Source organism: Metarhizium brunneum, chromosome 4 (assembly GCF_013426205.1).
Source record: "Metarhizium brunneum chromosome 4, complete sequence".
Lineage (NCBI taxonomy): Eukaryota > Fungi > Ascomycota > Sordariomycetes > Hypocreales > Clavicipitaceae > Metarhizium > Metarhizium brunneum.
In genome coordinates this window covers 1,090,300-1,108,706 of record NC_089425.1, presented here as the reverse complement: position 1 = coordinate 1,108,706, position 18,407 = coordinate 1,090,300, and the positions used below count along the sequence as shown (strand labels likewise).

The window sequence follows — 18,407 nt, the reverse complement described above, 5'->3', positions numbered from 1 at the left end:
CCCCACGAGGAGGTGGTGGCGACTAATACATATTCAAGTCATTGTTATGTCGACAGTCCTTAAACGTTGGCCAGACCCTAACCCTTTCTCGCCTCGGCGTGCCGTGAAAGACAGACTGTATTTAACCGTTAATTTCGGTCCATTGTAGACAAGATCGGCCGTGTATCTGTTATTAGCGATGTACCGCTTTTAGCTATGAATTGCTCGTTTGAAGCCCTGGAGGAGAAACTTGGAACCATTTTCATTAGTTACATGCGCACGAGAGACAATTCGTGGTAATTGTATGGATGCGGCATTAGCTGCGGTAGTCACGTAACAGAGGAGGTAACTGTAAATATTGTCTGTATGGAAGTAAAACGGCGGCTGGTGGGACCAGGATACAGCCAAGATGAAGAGATACCAAGAACTTGATTTAAACGAAGCAGAATTTTCATGCCCTAAGGAGCTCTAATTTCCCAGAAAAACCAAACAAGCACTACGGACGGCACCATGTAGCCACAGGGACTTCGAAATCTACCATCGCTAGCCTGGACATGCAATGCGGCAGGATGAACACCCGACCACCAGACCCTCTCCATTGCCAGAGGACCCAGAGGTCTCGCCAAAATGCAGAGATCTGGGTCTTTATTAGAGGTTGGGAAACGTGAATCGTCTATGTAGTTTGTCTAAGCTCTGTGCAGCTTCCTGCTGATACAAAGTGAGCATACGATGCGCAAGCCACACATTTCACGCTTCTACTCATGCAAAACTCATAGTTCCTGATAACTTGGTGTACCTGTACAAACTAAAGCTGGGAAAAAGCTGTAACCGAATTCCGCCACATTAGTGATGGCGTATGCCACATTTGGCTGCACACTGAACCATTCCTCGAATGCTCATCATGCACTAGGACTGCATACTGGACTGCTCCTAACGAATGCAGCTATTTATAGCTGTCCTGTGCCTTGATACACATTGAACAGAACCTTCGAACAGGAATGAGGCTGCAGATGGTGCGCCGGGTGGGAGAACGGCAGACTATGGCAAAACTTATGGCTCAAAACGTTCCGGGAGAGCCATGCCGAAAGAGGTCCGTCGTGAAGCCCAGATGAGGGTGACCCATAGCAGTGAATTAGTCGTTGAAGGAACAGGTGGCTGAGGTGGCCTTGGAGGAGATTGGCTCTAAAGGTCTGAAGCAGGGCTTCAGGCTGGGCATATTGAATTGGCGACTTTAGAAGAGCTTGCCGAGAGGCGTATAGCGGAACTTTCCGAAGGTCAAACTGGAAATTGTGGCTCCTTCGGATCCGCAACGTATTCTGGCAGTTATTGACGGATTCGTTAATATAGTGGCTGACGTGGCGTAAGCCATTAATACATGTGTAGTCGATGGGTATTTGTCGGTGGTCATCGTGAGGCGCCAGAATGTCGTCTCTAACCTCCACGAGATTGTGCCCAGCGAATCCGCACGTAGCCCAAGGCATAACTTGAGCTTCGGCTAAGTGAGTGGGGGACCACGTGGCTTTTGGGTTTCCAATTGAATATTGGCTTTATTCGTTGCCATGGAAGTTTATTCCACCAGACTTGACGATTCGAATTGTGACTGCCTATCAGCGTGGCAATAGTCTTACAAGCCGTTAAAAGTCAAGCTACTAAAAGCACACATTTGTTAGAGGAGCTTAAGACACGATAATGGTATATATGTACAGATCTGAAGAACAGGAGATTCTTTTAGTGTCGCAGAGACTATGCAACTAATATCTATAGTAACCCTCGAGAAGCTATATTTCATAACACTCTCTATAAGAGGGCATAAACCTCCATCCAGTGCTGGCAACGCCTGCGAAACCGCCCGCCACCCCTTTTTTCTTGATATTGAGCCTGAAGCCTATAGGAATTATAAGGAGAACGTTTGATTTTAGCAGAGTCTTTATTCTTCCCACAGTGTGCTGTAGGTTATTTTCACAGTAAGCAAAGGGCTCGATTTACATTGATACCCAGCAGACTGATTATAACAGTGCGCCCTGGATCCCCAGATATAGGCATTATAAATATAGATATATTCGTTACATTGTACCCATATGAAATCTACTCTATTGATGGACCTCCAAACTAAATTACTGCTGCTGGAGGTTCTGAATGCAGCCGGGAAGAAATCCAAGCTGCCTATAAGCTTGATACGGCCGAGTTTGGCCTGGGGGATTCTAATTGGGTTTCCTCGATTTTGCTCGTTGCAGAGACCCTTTCGCAGGACCGTCCAAGCGTGAAAAATAAGGAGCGCTATGTCGCCGAGGTTCCCAGGAGGGTACTTGACTGGACGGCACAAAGAAGTAGCATGGCGACCAACACAACCACGCGACTTGCCCATCCAACCGCTGGTGTCAGCGGGATTTGAACGTTGGCGTTGGAAGACAGATTCTGTTACTGGTAAGGTTGTGATACTTGTTGGATCAGAGATCTCTACTACAAAGTAAATCATATAAGAGAGTCGCAGGCCTGCTTCAACTGCCTGGCAATATTCGTATACGGTTCGGAAACGCCCCCCTACAAAAAAAAACCCCGTGGAATACCAGTCATGCTTTTGCTAAATATCGGGGAGAGAAATTGATGCATCATGCATAGAGCCTCGCCAACTATTTCCTCTCGACTGCACCAAGTCTGGCCAAAGACACACGACTTTCACATAGAACATGAGAATAAGTTATACACTTTACTGATGGCCTTATGTTTACCAACTTTATGAATCAAGTTTCGCTCTTTCTAGTATTCTAGGGGCATTATTCTTTTTATCTTGTTAATTCCTTTAACGGGCCCCTATAAGCCTGGTATGAGGCAATTACTTTCGCCGTGAGGCTATTAAATCCCCGTTGAGTGACCTTTCGCTTTATTTCTACTTCATCACTCTTCCTTCATCTCTAGAATAATTGCATCAATTTTTCATTCATCATCTGGTACTTATTTGAAGCCTTCATCCCATGGTGGCTCGAGTTCCGTTTGTGGCGCTGCGACTTCCACGGTGATTATCGCGCGTAATGTTGAACATGCCAAAGACTTTGCAACCAGATAGGTTCGTCATCTGGTAGCCCCTTGCCAGAAGGTATAGACTCTAATCAAGAAATGATTAGTATTTCTCCTTTGGGATCTTCCCATCGCTGTCCTGCCAAGCCTGATAATCCACAGCCTGACAGACGTGTGGTTGGTTCATGAAAGTTTTGTTTGGTCTGCTTGTATGAGTTATTGTAGGGTTAGCCTCACTACGAGCGGTAGATTCAGTATCCTTGCCGAGAATACTCATTCCAATTTATTGAGTACTTGCAGGATGCCCGAGCTTCAACACATTCTCGTCTATATAGAGTCACAGTAGTACAGTTTATCTCTGTCAATGGCTCAACTTCCACGTCCCGAATTCCGTCCTCAACATGTTTGTCTCAAAGACAACGGATTAAATATTTTGGCACTTCTCTCATATAGCTCTGAAGCAGCCAAACACTAGCAAACGTGGGCAATGACCAATTTATGTCCCCGGTTCTCTCAAACAACGACCGTGAACGCGTCCATTGGCGGCCGTGTTCCTTGGCCACTCCCACCCGGGAGCCAATAAGGGCCTGTATCTAAACCATTCCAAAGATAGCTGATAGAATGATTCCCAGAACTTCCATGTAGGCAAATCCGTTCATCTTGACAATTTATTTGACCGGCCTTGAAACTCTACGAATTACATTGAACACGAATCATTATACCAGGCTAACATGCTCGCCAGTGAGCCCTCAAACGAAAGAGTTTTGGCTAGCCAACCAACAAGGCATAGTCGAAACCCGACGAAAATCCCCTCTTCATTACCCATCTATAATAATCTGTCTTCAAGGGCAACTCTACTTATCAAAATGCCGTCTATGAAATACACAAAGCAAGCAATACTAACTTGTACAATACCCAACGACCCTGTCACTTGAAATTCAAGATTCACCCCCCCCTACAAAATATATCTAAACAGAACAAGGATCCTCGACACACTTGCATTCATTGCGTTAGCCGATAGAGTGAGACTCCAGTCGCCGACAGTCACCGTCTGCCCCGTCGCCACAGCCACCTGGTACGAGCCTATTGCCGTCCCAGCCTGCAGAGGAATCTTGCTCGACGCAGTCAGTGTAATATCCTGCGTCATATTCACCGCCGCGCCCGCCGCAACAAGAACCGAGACAGTCTCCGCCTTGACGCTTTTCCCCCTCGTAAAAAACGGCAGACGGTCCTGCAGAGAAGCAAGCGGCATAGTTGACGGCTTCGTCTTATCCGCCGACACCAGACGCTGCCACTCGTCCGGAAAGTCATTCTTCAAGTCCAGCAGGGCAAACATGCCCTCCGTCCTCGACAGCCCGGAGGCCGTCTTCTGAAACGCGACCGCCGCGTCCGACGCCGCCTTGCGAAAGGCAGCGCCGCCCTGGAGCGCCGTGTACTTGACCTGTAGGACAACGTCGCTGATGGAATTGTAGTCGAACTGCTTCACGGCGGTAGGGAGCTCGAGGCGCCAGCGGCTCACGGCGCCCGCCCCCTCAAAGGGGATGTACCGGTCGTCCCGGAAGTCGAGGTCGAAGACGCCGCTGTCCTCCTGGCCGTGGCTGACGGCGATGGAGGTGATGGGCACCCGGTCAGTCTGGAAGCGGTCGTCTGGCGTCTTTCGGGGATAGTCCTGCGCGTTCCTGGCGTCCGGTTTGATGCGGTACGAGTGCTCGAGGAGCGTCAGGGTCGCGTTGACGCCCGTGTGTGGCCCGGCGACGCAGGAGACCGTCATGCTCACCGAGGTGATGCGGCGGCAGTAGTGGCCGGGAAAGTCAAAGTCGAAGAGCACCTCGGGGAGGTCAAATTCGGCAGTGCCCGTCTCGCGCAGGGCCAGCAGCGCCCACGGCCGGACCTGCAGGAGCGAGACGTCCTTGACTACTTCGACGTCGTGCAGGCGCTGGTCCATGTACGCACCTTCGAGGCGCTTGAGCGCGAGGTAGAGGTTCTCGCCGGAGAACATGCCGTCGCGGCCGTCGTCCCAGTAGGGCGAGGTGACGATGTTGATGGACTGGTCGCCCTTTTCGAAGCGCAACGCCGCTTGGGCTTTTTGGGCGAGGTCCTCGGCCATGAGATAGGTCTGGTGGTACAGGTCGCGGACGACGCCGTCCATCCAGGCGTACAGTTCCTCGCTGGTGTACTTGGTCCGGAGCCAGGCCTCGGTGTCCCGCGCATAGTCGGCCTGCTGCTGCTGGAACTGCATGTCGCGCTCGCACATTTCCACCTGGATGCGGGCCGTCGCGATCTGCTTGTCCGTCTGCTTGATCTCCCGGCCGGCCATGTTGGCCTCCAGGCGCCGTTCCTGGAGCTGCCTGATGAGGGCGCCGGTTCTCGCGGCGCGAGCGCCCTCGTCGCTGAAGTACTGCGCCTGGAAGCGCATGACGCTCGCGTTGATGAGCATCGCCTCGGAGATGTTCTTGGTGACGGAGTCAATGGAGACCCCGACGCCGAGGGGCTCCGCCTCCTCGCTGATGTCCGGGATGATCTTGACAATGCTGGCGGCAATGTCGAGAATGGTGGCCTTTTGGTTGAGATCTGCAGCGGCGTCGGCCTTTTCCATCTCCAGCCTCTCGTGCGATGTCATTCGCAAATCATCCGACGTCGGCTTCTCGATGGACTGCGTGATGTCCTCCCAGTCCTGCGTCTCATCCGGGGCCGAGTGGTCGTCAGTCCCCGTGAGCGCGAGGTAGTATTCCAGCCGGGCCACCTGGGACTTGCGGACTTCCAGAAGCGCGTCGATGCTCGCCTCGGCCTCCTTCTTTGCCGTCTTTTTCATCTCTATCATCAGCCCCTGTAGCACCTTGTCCTGACGGGCATGGAGGTTTGACAGCGCTTCCGTGTCCTTCCGCTCCTGGATGGACAATAGCAAGGCTCCCATGGATTTGACCTCGGCACAAATGTCAAACGCCCTTTGCAGCAGATATTGAAAGCGATAGTTGGGCATGGGACCCACGACATTGCCCACGAGCTGAGAGATGTCCACGCCACTCGCCGCCGCGCGGACCAAGAGGCCCGGATCCAGGGGCGGCTCAAAGAGTGCCAGGCTTCGGACGACGCCGTTAATGTCCTGGCAATGGCGAATCTTAAACAGCCGGTCGTCGATGAGATCCCGGAGCTGGACCAGCTTCGGGTTCGCGGGAACGCAGAAATACGTCGACTTTAGGATACCAGTGAGCCCTGCGGCCCCGTTCGCCCCGGTGCCTGTGCCTCGCGATGCTGGGTCGCTGAAGAACGGAAAGTCGAGCTCCATGTCGAAAGCGGCGTTGGAGAAATCGTCCAAGGTGCTGGCAAGGTCGTTATACGACTTGTAAGTCGGCTTCGCGAGCTGGGGAACCCGCACCGGGGCCGATCCAAAGATGTGCGAGGCCTCGACGTAGCGTTGGATGGCAAGGGGCAGCGCCTCCAGCGTGTTCTGCCGGAAATAGACGTCGCCGCTGGCGATGAGGATCTCAATATAGTTGATGATGATGCGTCGCATGTACGCCAGCGGCCGGCTCCGCGCCACGCTGTGCGCGTTGAATGGATGCGTCCGCCAGTCAAGGATGCTCGTCTTCATCTCGCTCTCGGCGCCGCTGGACGGCTGGAGACGCTTCAGGATGTCTTCGACCGAGTCAATGGTCCCGTCGGCGAGCTCCTTGAAGGGCGGGAACAGCCAGCAGCGGTCGAGGCTGGTCCCGTCGACGGTGGGATCAAACACCAGGTGCGCCACTTGGAGGGCCAGGTCGTACTGCCGGTTGACCTGCAGCCGTTCCATGAGCAGCATGACGGTGTGCGCGCCGAGCTCCCAGTTGTAGAGGGCGTAGGGCGTCGAGAGCTCGTGAACGGTCCCGTTGCGTTTCCCAAAGGCGAGGAATGCGTCATCGGCAGGCACGCTGGCGAGAAAGGCATAAACCTGGTCCACCCCGTCGTACGCCGTGGACATGGACACGAGGTCTCGGTCCAGCGTGTGCTGGAACACGTCAGAAGCAAAGGTGGTGGTAGACGCTATGGGGGGGTAGGTGACATACGAGATGGTGCTTTCCGTGGTGATGATGTCCTGGATGAAACCGGTCGCATTCCGGACCTGGGAATCATTAAACGACATGGTCCAGACCACGTCCTTCTTCGGGGTGCTGTCCACCAGCTTGGAGACGATACCCAGCAGCGGCTCCTTGTCGCTCGCTCCTCGGCCGATGGTAATGCCTGGGGTCGGCTTGTCCGTGGCCTTTGCCATATGGTACGACATCTTTGCAAAGACAGTCGGGATGGTAGGCCGCCAGGGGGTCAGGAAGGGATCGTTTTGGCCAGAGAGGGCGCTGAGGTTGGCGAGGATGACCTGCGATCCACGCATTTCGAACCGGCCAAGCGGATAGTTTTGGTACCGCGGTGTCTGCCCGGCGCCAGCGTCGATCCAGCGTTCCACCTCGATGACCAAGATACTGGTGCTAGGGGCGGGAGCGCTCCTGGGCCCCGGAGAGGACGCCGCGACCGTGGACGATGCTCCCGAAGGGATCGAGGAGCTGGGCCGGGACCGGATCCAGAACTTGAGCGAGGCGACGTCAGGGAGTTTCTGTGCCTCAGCCCAGATATTTGCTGCCGGGAGCGTCTTCCCCTTGACCGGGAAGTCGGTGTCCTGGGCCCCTCGGACCTCAAGAATCGCCTGCGAGATCTGCTTGGGCGTCCACCGGCCGTTGCGGTACTCTGTCCAGCCGATCTGGACCTGCCAGTACTTGGTCGGCTTAATCTCGTCCGGCTTTTTATCTTCCATGGTCTTGATGGTATTGTCCTTGGCAGCGGGGTTGGGGTCCGTCTTGAGGGTGATTTGCGGGAAAAGGAGAAACAGGCGCTCTCCGTACAACGCCGGAGTCAGGTATGAACCCGACACGGGCAACGGTTTGCCGTCGGCGCCGACCTCGTGAACCGGGACCTCGACGTCAATCTTGGACCAAGGCTGCCAGTACATCTTGATGCCGTGGCCCGAAGGACTCGGGACAATGTCCAGCGAGCGGTAGTAGTAGATGTAGGGCGCTGCCCTTGTGCGAGCGAAGAAGTGGAATGTGCCGGTATAGTCCTCGACCTTCTTCCACAGGTAGGCCTGCACGTCCAGGTCGGCGATGGCGTCGACGCCGTACACATAGCCCTTGACGAGGTCGACAATCTTGGCGCTGTCGAGGTCGTTCTGCAAGATGCCGGACTCGAGCGCCCGGAAGACGTCGGTCTTGTCGTCGCGCAGACTGGCGTCGAGCCAGTTCTCGGGGTAGAGGAACACTTTGCGGTTCGCCTCCCACAGCCGGTAGCCCTCCATCCACGCCCAGCGGTCGAGATTGACCGTGTTGCTGGCGACCTGCTCCCCTTTTTCGAGGCCGAGGATGCAGCGGCGCACGTACACCTGCACCGTCGAGATGGCCTGCTTGATGCGGGACGTCTGGAGACACGCGCCCATCTGCACGTCGATGAGGAGGAACTCGAACAGCCCGTCGGCATCGGTGATGCCGCGGCTGGTGATATAGGGATGCTGGACGAGGTAGTTGACCAGGGCATCGCGCTGGTGTTGCCGCAGCCCGCCGTTGACCTGCGTCGCCAGATCCGCGCCGTTGCCCGAGGCCGGCGTCGACTGCAAGAGGCACCGGAGCTGGTCCGCATTATCGAAGTCAATCGTCGCAGTCGGCGGAGGCACCGGCGTCGCGAGCGCGAACAGGAGCTTGAGAGTCAAGCCCGGCACTCCCGTGCGGTTCATGAAGGCGACGCGGTCCAGCAGCCGTGCAACTTCTGCCGTTCCCGCAAAAACCTCAATCAGCTGCTGTTCACTGAGGCCAGCGAACCTCTGCCCCAGATAGTCGGCAATCTGAGCGGCGGACAGATTCGTGACGCTCACAAGACTGCTGGCGAGGGTGCCATCCCGGGAAGATCCCTGCGTCCACTTCAAGAAGTCCAGGAGGACCGTCGGTCCATTCAGCCGGCGAGCCAGCTCCCGGTAACTCTTCGCCCGCTGGATTGCCTGGTAATCGATGTTTCCCCAGTCAATAAACAGGCTGCCACTGGAAGACTGGCCCTGGAAGAATTGTACTTCATCCAGGCTCAGCTCGAAGCTTGTGGACAGATGCACCGCCCGGGAGAGCAACAGCAAGACCGTCTGCGCTAGGACAACCGTCTCGCGCGCCATCAACGCGCCGAGGGCAAACGGCCGACCTGGACTTCGCTCTGTCAAATATGAGCAGCTCGCCAGACCGCTGTCATCTGAGCGGCGCAAGCTGTACGCCTGACCGTTGGAGAGACGGACCGGCTTGGATGTCCACCCATCAGTGCCCTTGTCGAAAAGGAGGGTGTTGCCGTCCAAGGTCACCAGAGGGCTGGCGGTAAGAGTCGTGTCGGGAACGAACAAGCGGTAAAGGTCTGCGGTCGGGGGCCGGAAGAAGACGTCTGAAGAGTCCTTGGCGAGAGCTGCCGCGTTGGAAGCGGCGAGGCCGCCGAGAACATCGAGAATGAGGGTGTGGGATGCAGGTTGATGCCCGCCCTCCTGCGACCCCGGCTCCTGAACAGTTTCTACCAGGAAACCGAGCACAGCCGCCTTGACATCTGGGAATAGGGGTGTAATGGATTGTAGCACGGCATCCTTGGCTGCCCGCGCGTGAAGCGGCCCGATGACGTGCTGCAGAAAAAACACCCGCCGGGCATCGAGGATGTTTTCGCGCGCAATGGCCTTCTCCTCGTCTGTCCCCGTCGGATCCGGCTGCTCGAAGAAGACCTTGTGTGCAGCTTGGGCGTCGCCGGAGAAGTAGGGAAGCAGAACACTCTGGTACACGGTGGAATCTTCCGTGATGGGTGTCCCGGGAAGCACTAGGGTTACAAGATTAGCCAGGCATTAATACCATCATCGCGGCGAAAGACTTACTCTCAATAAATGTCACGGCTAGCTGCGCCGTCTCATGGTCGTAGAGTGCTGCCGCAGCAGCCGCAACATCTGCTGGCGACGCCGTCGTCGTGTGCGCATCGACGGCCGGCAGGGCCGCCATCCGGCTCTGGATGTTCACCATGACATCCGACGCGGCGACGGCGACTTGCTGGACGGGAAGCTCTGTATCCGATTGCCTGGCACGCTGAGCTGCGTCATTGCCTGTGAGGAAAAGCAGCTGCTCCAGGCTGAGGCCGGCGTCGGTCAACTGCTGGAGCTGCTGGATGACGTCGAGGGCCGCCTGGGGGCTCACAAACGCGGACTGGCTCGGGTCCAGGACTGCCTGCAAGCTCGCAAAGTCGACCGGGTCGACGGCGAGCAACTGGCAGAAGACGGCGATGCGGTAGACGGCCGTCAGGTTGGCCAGATCGAGCTTATCGTTGGTAATCTTGGCCGCCGCGACAACAGTGGCGAAGCCCTCTTCCGTCAGCCCGCACGCCGCCAGGAGCGGGGCGCGGTTCGCCATCAGACCCGCACCGGCCGTGAGGTACTGCCCCTGGGCGTCCGGGCCGAACACCGGGTCCGGCCGGCCAGACTTGGCTTTTAGGAAGAGTCGCGCGTAGAGAGACCGGTCCCCATTCGTGTCCATCGGCCCCCACATGGGCATCAGCCGGAACACGTCGACGCCGGTCAGCGCCGAGATGCGCTGAACCGCCGCCATGGCCGTGATTGTCTGCGCCGTGACCCGCGTGCCGCCGCCGCCGCCGAATGCAACAATGGCGCAGTCGAGATCTTGCAGCGTCCACCCGGTCCTGCGCCAGAGCCGGATATACGACTGCAGCTGCCAACAATCGAGCTCCGTCAGCGGCGCCTTTGCATTGCTGCTCGTCGGGTGGCGCAGCCGCAGGTCTTGGAGCTCGCCGGAAAATGTGGCCGAGCCATCCGCGTTCTCAAGCACGAGCTGGCGCTGGAGCACTCTCGCCCGAAGCAGATCCAGCAGATCCACAACCGTCATGTCCGCCCGGCGGAGCAGCTGGGCCTTGACGAAGGGCAGCCCCTTTTCGTCCACTTCGGACAGCATCAGCTGCGCTGCCGTTTGTCCGCCGGCGGCCTCGTAGCCCCAGTACGCCGCCGTGCTTAAAAGGCCAATTTTCGCGTTGTACGCGTCTTGCTGCATGCTCGGGTCGAGGACTGCCTTGAAGAAGTCGAGGGAGAAGATGGAGGCGCCGGTGATGGCGACGTAATCGGCGGGGGACAGCCCCAGGTACTCGGCCGCCTGCGCGCTCTGCAACACGTCTTGCGCTAGACCAAGTGTGTCTGTTGTCGGTGTTTTGGACAAGAGGCGGGACGCGGAACCAAACAGCACCATCACGTCGGCCAGCGATGCGTTGAGATGCGCAAAGAAGAGGCGCTGGAGGTCGAGCGCCTGACTGTACGGAAATACGGTGAGCGGAAACGCCTGGGCCGCTATCTGATTGCTGTAGACGCTGTAGTCGGTGTGTTGCGGTTCGGAGAGACTGACCTCGCTGGTGTCTTGGTCCGTCATGTTGAACCCCTGGATCGGGACGGGCGATGGCGGCAGGAGGCTGCCGACGTTCTTAATGAAGGACTCCATCGCCTCGTTGGCGAGGTCAATGTACGGAACCAAAACGTTGGTATTGACACAGGACAGCTGCAGCGTCAACAGGTCGGGTCGTCGGGTTGCCATCTTGTCGAGGAGGCTGGGTGAATCGGTTTTGGTGGCATCGCTCGGCGTGTTCTTCAGCATCCGGAGCAGGTCCACGAAGTAGGCCGCCGGGCTGCTGACGGAGCTGCAGTCGTCACAGGCCCCGATTGTCATGTCGCCAAAGATCTTTGTGTAGCTGGTGACCTGCGGCGAGGGGGCCGTCGTCGAGGCTACTGCCGAGGCTGCCAATACCGGCGGCGCAGCTTTCGGGCGAGCCAAGGCGGCGAGCGAGACGTCGTGTTTCGATGCCAGGAGCGCCGTCCACGCTTGTTCGTTACGCATGTCCACGAGCGTCGCGTGGTTGTGTATGCGGACGGCGCTCGCGGCTGGAATGCCGTGGCGGCCGATGACTGTAACGAATGAGTGCCTCGGCGTGTGGGCGATCTGGTGCGCAGACATGAATGACGACTTCAGAAGCGCATCGAGATCTTGCGGCAGTCTCACCAGGGCCTGCAGTCTTTGAAGCTTCTGGATAAAGCTCTTGAGCGCCTCGACATCCTTCTTCTTCCCAGCACTCAGCGCGTCCACTTTGCTTAGCAGCCTGTCGACTGGGTCGCGACCAATGTTGAACCCAGACGACACGGCTCTATCAAGCAAATTGACCACGGCGGTTTGGATGGTTTTCGGCTGGATGGTGAGGTGTCCCGCTCTTACCAGGCTGTAAATGGTCGCCGTCGGCTGCTCTGCAAACAATCTCATCTGGAAGTCCTCCACGCCGGCTCCCTCGCGGTCGAGCAGAAGGCCGTAGCAGCGAGCCGCATCGGACATGGAGCGAACCTGGCTCTGTCCCCAGAACAGGCTGGCGAGTTCGACATTTCCTGCCGCTGCCCGGTCCAGGTCCGCGAGGAGGGCGAGTCGGCGTTGCGACTCTGGAGTGCTGCCAACACCAGTGCCAACCGAGTCAATAGCCTGAGAAATACTTTTCGTGCGGTCGAGTGCGGCGAAGAGTCTGCTGCTGTCTTTTACCAGGCCTTGCAGGAGCTTCTTGGCCTCCTTCAAGCGCCTCTCGTCTAGCTCAGAAGGCATTGCGGTCAAGGGGCAACTGTGATTGCCAGTGAAGCTCGGCAACGCTGGGAGTACAAGGACAAGTCTAGTGCCAGGTCGTGTCTTTTTTTTCTCTTTCTTCTTTTCCCCTTCTTTCTTACAGTTTTGAGGCTTTATCTCGTGCGACCTGAAGATGGACGCCCGAGAACATACAACAAGAGCGGATCAATCCCTTCTTACAGAGGTACAATTCGCAAAAGCTGGCTGTGACACGAGGTCCAAGGTGTCGACCGCAAAGTGGCGGTCCAGCTACAAGGCCATTGCTGCATAAAATTGATCTATGAAACTAACCGGCTTGATAGCTGACCGCTCTTTTAGGCACTTCCTCTTTCATCTCTATGCAGCCGCATATTGAAACCTTTTGTGCCAGATGTTGAAAGCAAGGCAGCTACTGCAGGTCTTCATGCAGAAACCAACCACATATGCAAGTCTCTAAGCGCTCTAGGCAATAAATTATTTAGAAAGTGTATGGCACTACAGCTGCGGCCGCGGGCCGGTCACCCGTGTAGGCAGGCCTTATCTATAATGCAAGGTGCATTACAGGCAGCTGCTTGAGCCGGAGGATCTTTTGATCAAATGGCTATTTGTGCGTTGGGCACACGGTATCAGGAATTGCAGGAAGCAACGACTTGTGAATTGTGAAGCCATGTAACGATAAAGCAAGTCAACGTCAATGGTATCTTGGATGAAAGAAGCTATCAAATGAATAACGAAAATTAAATATAAGGAGAGTTGGGAACAGCTGTAGAGCAGGCCATGGTTCGTTGGCGTTATTTCCTCACGGGATACTTTTTTTATTGTGCAAGTTGAAGCACGGGTTTAAACTTGCACCAGACTTTAGAGTCCATGCCAGGTGTCTGTATAGTGTTTACGAGATGGCCGGACAAGTTGCCAGAAGGGCCCGATCGATGACGAGGGGAAAACAGCAATTGACAAGGACCTTGACGCAGGCAATCGTGGGAAGTATGAATGCAGATATCGTCACTCTGGCGTCAGCCAGTCTCATTCTTTGACCCCTCTTCTACAAATGCAATGCTGTGAAGGCACCTGGCAACGAGGTCAACGTCACGTCAATATCCCACATGCATGTCGTCTTTGCTTTGCTGCTGAACTGCCGATATATGTGGGTCGAGGGCGGAGACCGCAGATGTCACAAGCGGCAGACGCATCCATGACAGATGACATTGAAGCTGACCGATCTGTGATGTAACAAAGAGGCTACCGGACATATGTACATGCATGTGCACATGCGTACATGTGCTACTTAAGTGCTTGGGTAGCCCGCGTACGACCGGACATTTCAATGTTCCATCAGTTGATGCCCGCAACAGCCGTGGAAAGAGGGGTCAACGTCGACTTGACGGTTGGTTCCGTCTGGTATCCCGGCTTTGGTCGCATGGAATCAATGGCTTTCAGCTCACAGCTCGGCCACCCAGAGACCAGCAGCTGTCAATGCAATAAACAGCTGCACACGACCGGAATTGGGGATTGGTGGCTGGCTGAGGGATGTGATGCTCGTCTCGGGGCCAATTGAGATGACAACGTCGGAATGGAACTATTGGCGCAATGCGATCCATTACGCGGCCGGACCGGGGCGGATTTGATAGCTGCGATCAATATGGATTCATGGGGCGGGCAGACTGGCAGACTGGCTGGGAACATTGAATCAAGGAGACAGGCGTCCATGTCTACTATAAGGGCAATGGGCCGTTCCGCCGTCTGCGCCATCCGTGGTCTGGTCGATAGAGACATCAATTGATAGTAAACTCACAGCCAATTCCCTGCCTATTCCCGCCTCTCCTTCACCATGACCGACTCCGACGTCCTCCTGCGCCTCCAGACCTCGTGTGCGACGGCGCACGGTCATTACGACCAGGTGGTGGCCGTGTCGCAGAAAATCATCAATGACTCCTTTGACAAGCTGTACGAGCAATTCCCCGACTATGGCAACGTCGACTTCTCCAGCCATCGCATTGGTAGCATCAAAGGGTCCCTGTACTCGCCCCGCCTGCTGCTGGGCGGCGGCGTTGGCGCCGATCTTTCCCTGACGTCGGCCCTGTATGTCATGCGGTACGTGATGTCAATGCAATGTGAACCCTAACCCTTCGAACCCTAACCCTAGCTCTAACCAGTGCGGGAAACTAACCTCGACTAGCTTCAAAGACGGCAACATCACCATCCCCGCCGACGACGACGACGATCCGGATCACGTCGAGGCGCTGGCCGGCTGGAACCTCGCCGTCACCATTGACCTCAAGACCCAGAGCGTGGTCGTCGATCCCGATGCCGATCCCGATGAGCAGGCGCGCCAGCAGGCCATCTGGGACTTCATCCACGACAAGTTTGACATCCCCGGCGACTACAGCATCGAGCGGCTGTACGCCAAGCTGGCCGGTGAGTCCCCGCGGCGTCTCCCATTGAAGCTCGAATACTGACATGTGATGCGATGCCGTCTAGATGCGCACTGGCGGGACTTTGACTTTGCCAACTCGCAGTTCGGCGTCAACTCAGACGGCTCCAAGAGGTCCTGGGGCCAGTTAATCAAGCAGTACCCCTATCTCGAGACGGATCTGCAAATCATGCTGAACCACTGGGCGCTGGACCAGGAGCAAAAGGGCCTGACGACGACGGGCGTCAAGTTCAACCTGCCTCCGCCCGAAAAGAGTGAGCGCCGTCCTTTGCCATCTTGCCCAGCTTCTGCGCGCCATCTCGGCTGACATGCGTGACTCCCAGTTGATCCCCTCAAACCAACCTTCCAGCCGACTGCCATGATTCACCAGGTCTACGGGTACACCAATCCCGCCAAGGGGGTGCCCAAGCCCGTCATCTCCTACGAGGTGCCGGGCGACCTCAATGCGCTTCTGTACTGCGAGATGGTCTCCAACCACGAACTCCCCAAGGATAAGCAGCTCGCCTCCGCCGGCAACTTCACCACCCAGGCCTCGACCATTGGCGGGCCGCGCATCGACGGCACCTATACTCTGAGCCATCAGCTCTTCCTCGAGAGCTTTCTACTGCCCATGCTGCAGGCCTTCAACAAGACCTCCATCGTCTACCCTACGGGCGGCAACTTCTCCTACAGCGGCGGCACGAGCACCATCTCCTGGAGCTATGCCATCGGCAACGACCAGGCGCACCAGGACACCAACGACCAGTTCTTTGTCTTCAAACCCGTCATCAAGTCAGGCACGCAGTCCGACCCGACCGCGTACCAGTTTACGTCTGAATACACGTCCACCCTCTCGCCGCACGGGCACAACCCCGACTACAATGTGTACGGCAGCTACGATGCCACGGGCACCTCCCAGGTCGACTTCAAGTGGACGCCCGGTGGGCAGGGCTTTACCCTCTCGGGCTTGTCAGTGTACAAGTACGACATCGAATGGGCCGACAACGATGCCATGCAGCGGCCCTTTGGATGGCTGAGGTAAGGAATCCCCCATCCCCAGAGTTACATACACGATCCCGGCCCTTTTGCAGTTATTGCTTCTGCCAACCGCAGCGTCCAGTTGAAGAGCTCCTCGCTAACCCCACACCAGGGACAGGTTTGAAGCCTCCTGGAGCATGGGGATCAACATTGATAGCGTCGAGGGAGGCGTGCTCAAGCTGAGTGTCAACGCCGGCTCCAAGAGCGACTGCAACGCCATGGTCACTCAACCACAACACGAGCAGCAGCAAAGCTATTCGCCCCCAAACCAAGCAGAAAATATCCGGGCCGAGATTGTCAGACAAATCTCCACCCACGTCCAGACCCTCGAGAAGAACTTGGCCGAGGCCTTTCAAACGAGCGCCAAGTTTGTGTACCCGGGAAATGGTACCTTTAAATTTTCGGCGCCGTGCGTTGGCAACATGGGAGAAATCCTGGCCACCATTGAATATCAACCGTAAGTCCACTTCCGCCCACAGAGAGCGAGCATATCGTGCGTGGGAAACCCCCAAACTAACACGGGCGACTGTCTCTCTCTACCGCAGCCTCACGTCCGGCAAGACCAGCGTCCCTTCTCCCGTCACCAATAAAATGAGGTCCATGACGCAATTCGGCTATAGTACGAACCCGGTCAGCGCCCCCGGAATCGCGCCCGAGACCAAACTCGACTGGTCGTACCACAAGCCGCTCAAGGGCGGACAGACTGCCGTCGAGGTGCTCATCCAGGGCAAAAACACGGGCGCCGCCCCCATCATGCTCAAGGGTATTTCCTTCACGCTCAGCTCCGAGCCCGAAGGCCGCGGCCTCGTGACGGCCAACAAGTTCAAGCCCGGCAGGTGGACCCTTGGCTCCCCGGACTCGACTAAGTCCAACATCTTCCAAATCGTGGTGGACGCAGACGGCACGCCGGCGTTTGCCAACGTCAAGGTCGTCCCCGGCCCCATGGCCAGCGATGGCTCGACGCCCCTGACGTTTACTGGCACCGGCGAGGCATCCGTCCCCTCTGGCGGTGCCATCACCCTGGCCCTCTACACGGGCACCGGCGTCCCGAATACCTACCCCGTGTCTATTACTGAGACGTGGCCGCCTGTGGATGGCTCAGCGAGCCACAACTTGCCCCAGTCAGTGAATGTCATCTTGTCTCCTTGAGGGACCAGGGGCCAGGGAGGGCTAGGGTTCAGTGCTGGGATATAGTACGTCAACATGCGGTGGTGACATGGACTGTTGTGGAATACTATCACGATTGGCGACTGTACATGGCATTATGGACTTGTGGACTTGTCCTTGGTGGGATTTATCCTAGTAGTGAATCGGGGCCGTTTGCGTAGTTGGCAGATTTGTTGTTGGGGAGCGAAGCGCCCATCAGATTGAAGGTTGACTACGTTCTCTTTGAAAAGGATGTATAGCATGTAATCGATGCTCATTGCTAGGCCTTAGGTCACTGTTGCATGAAGCATGGTCCTGGTAGGTATTTAAAGAAGAAGTGGCATTTGACCACCCATGAATGCAGTTGCGGCAACGACTCAAGCTCCTGGCTGTAAATGGTTCGATGTAGCAAGATAATATTGGAGCGGTGCCGTGCATGTTAGAGTTCTGAAGGTACAGGAGGCCTGGTACAATGAACTTGGTTCCAACACCATGTTGCATGGAAAGGTTGGGCCTCCAATAAATCCCTCTGTTCTACCAAGTACGGAGCTCTACGTATATTTATATACCCCTATTGACCCATAGCTAAACAGAGTTCCTAGAAACGTGGTCTTCAAAAAGCGGCATGTCGTATGAACATGGATCGGTGATTCCAACAAGATTCAATGACTCCAAACCTCCGGATAATGGATAATTGCTATGTAGCCACTTTGCCCCCACGCGGAGAGGCTTTTGGTAGATTACTGCTTGAGATTACCATCTTATTAGTTTCTCACTGGATTATACACGTCGCCCGTCAACCAAGGCAGAGTCCTGGAGCCGTCTTCTTTCTCCACATGTAGCCGTCTCAAGGCTTGATTCAACCCTGGACGTCAATCTTACAGACTATTTCCGTATGTTTCTACAGACCAACATCTTGTTGTTGGTTCATGGCAGTGAGATGCAAAAGTCCCACGCATTGCGTGTGAAACTCGCATATTGACCCGCATTTGACTCAATGGATAAGTGGCTACAAAGTTAACCATAACACCGGAGTAACAAGCAGAGATGACAGGTGCCACAGCCTTGGCTGGATAGAGTAGGGCTCAAAAGCAGACATCTTCTGATAACTTTCCAGGACAAAGATTCAAGTGCTCGAGAGGGAATAAGGTGAAAATCCCGCG

General features: G+C 56.0%; 2 protein-coding genes across 2 annotated transcripts; one reads left to right on the top strand and one right to left on the bottom strand.

Moving 5' to 3' along the window:
• Positions 1–3,949: 3,949 nt before the first annotated feature.
• Positions 3,950–12,653, bottom strand: yenA2 (Toxin subunit YenA2; the record flags this gene model as incomplete). The annotated part of the gene is made up of 2 exons (XM_014685198.1): positions 3,950–9,846; positions 9,902–12,653. The coding sequence occupies 2 exons, from the start codon at positions 12,651–12,653 to the stop codon at positions 3,950–3,952; spliced, it is 8,649 nt and encodes a 2,882-aa protein (XP_014540684.1).
• A 1,825-nt stretch (positions 12,654–14,478) lies between these two features.
• On the top strand, positions 14,479–17,247 carry G6M90_00g069890 (uncharacterized protein; the record flags this gene model as incomplete). The annotated part of the gene is made up of 6 exons (XM_014685199.1): positions 14,479–14,741; positions 14,827–15,065; positions 15,129–15,335; positions 15,405–16,098; positions 16,211–16,555; positions 16,644–17,247. The coding sequence occupies 6 exons, from the start codon at positions 14,479–14,481 to the stop codon at positions 17,245–17,247; spliced, it is 2,352 nt and encodes a 783-aa protein (XP_014540685.1).
• Positions 17,248–18,407: the final 1,160 nt, after the last annotated feature.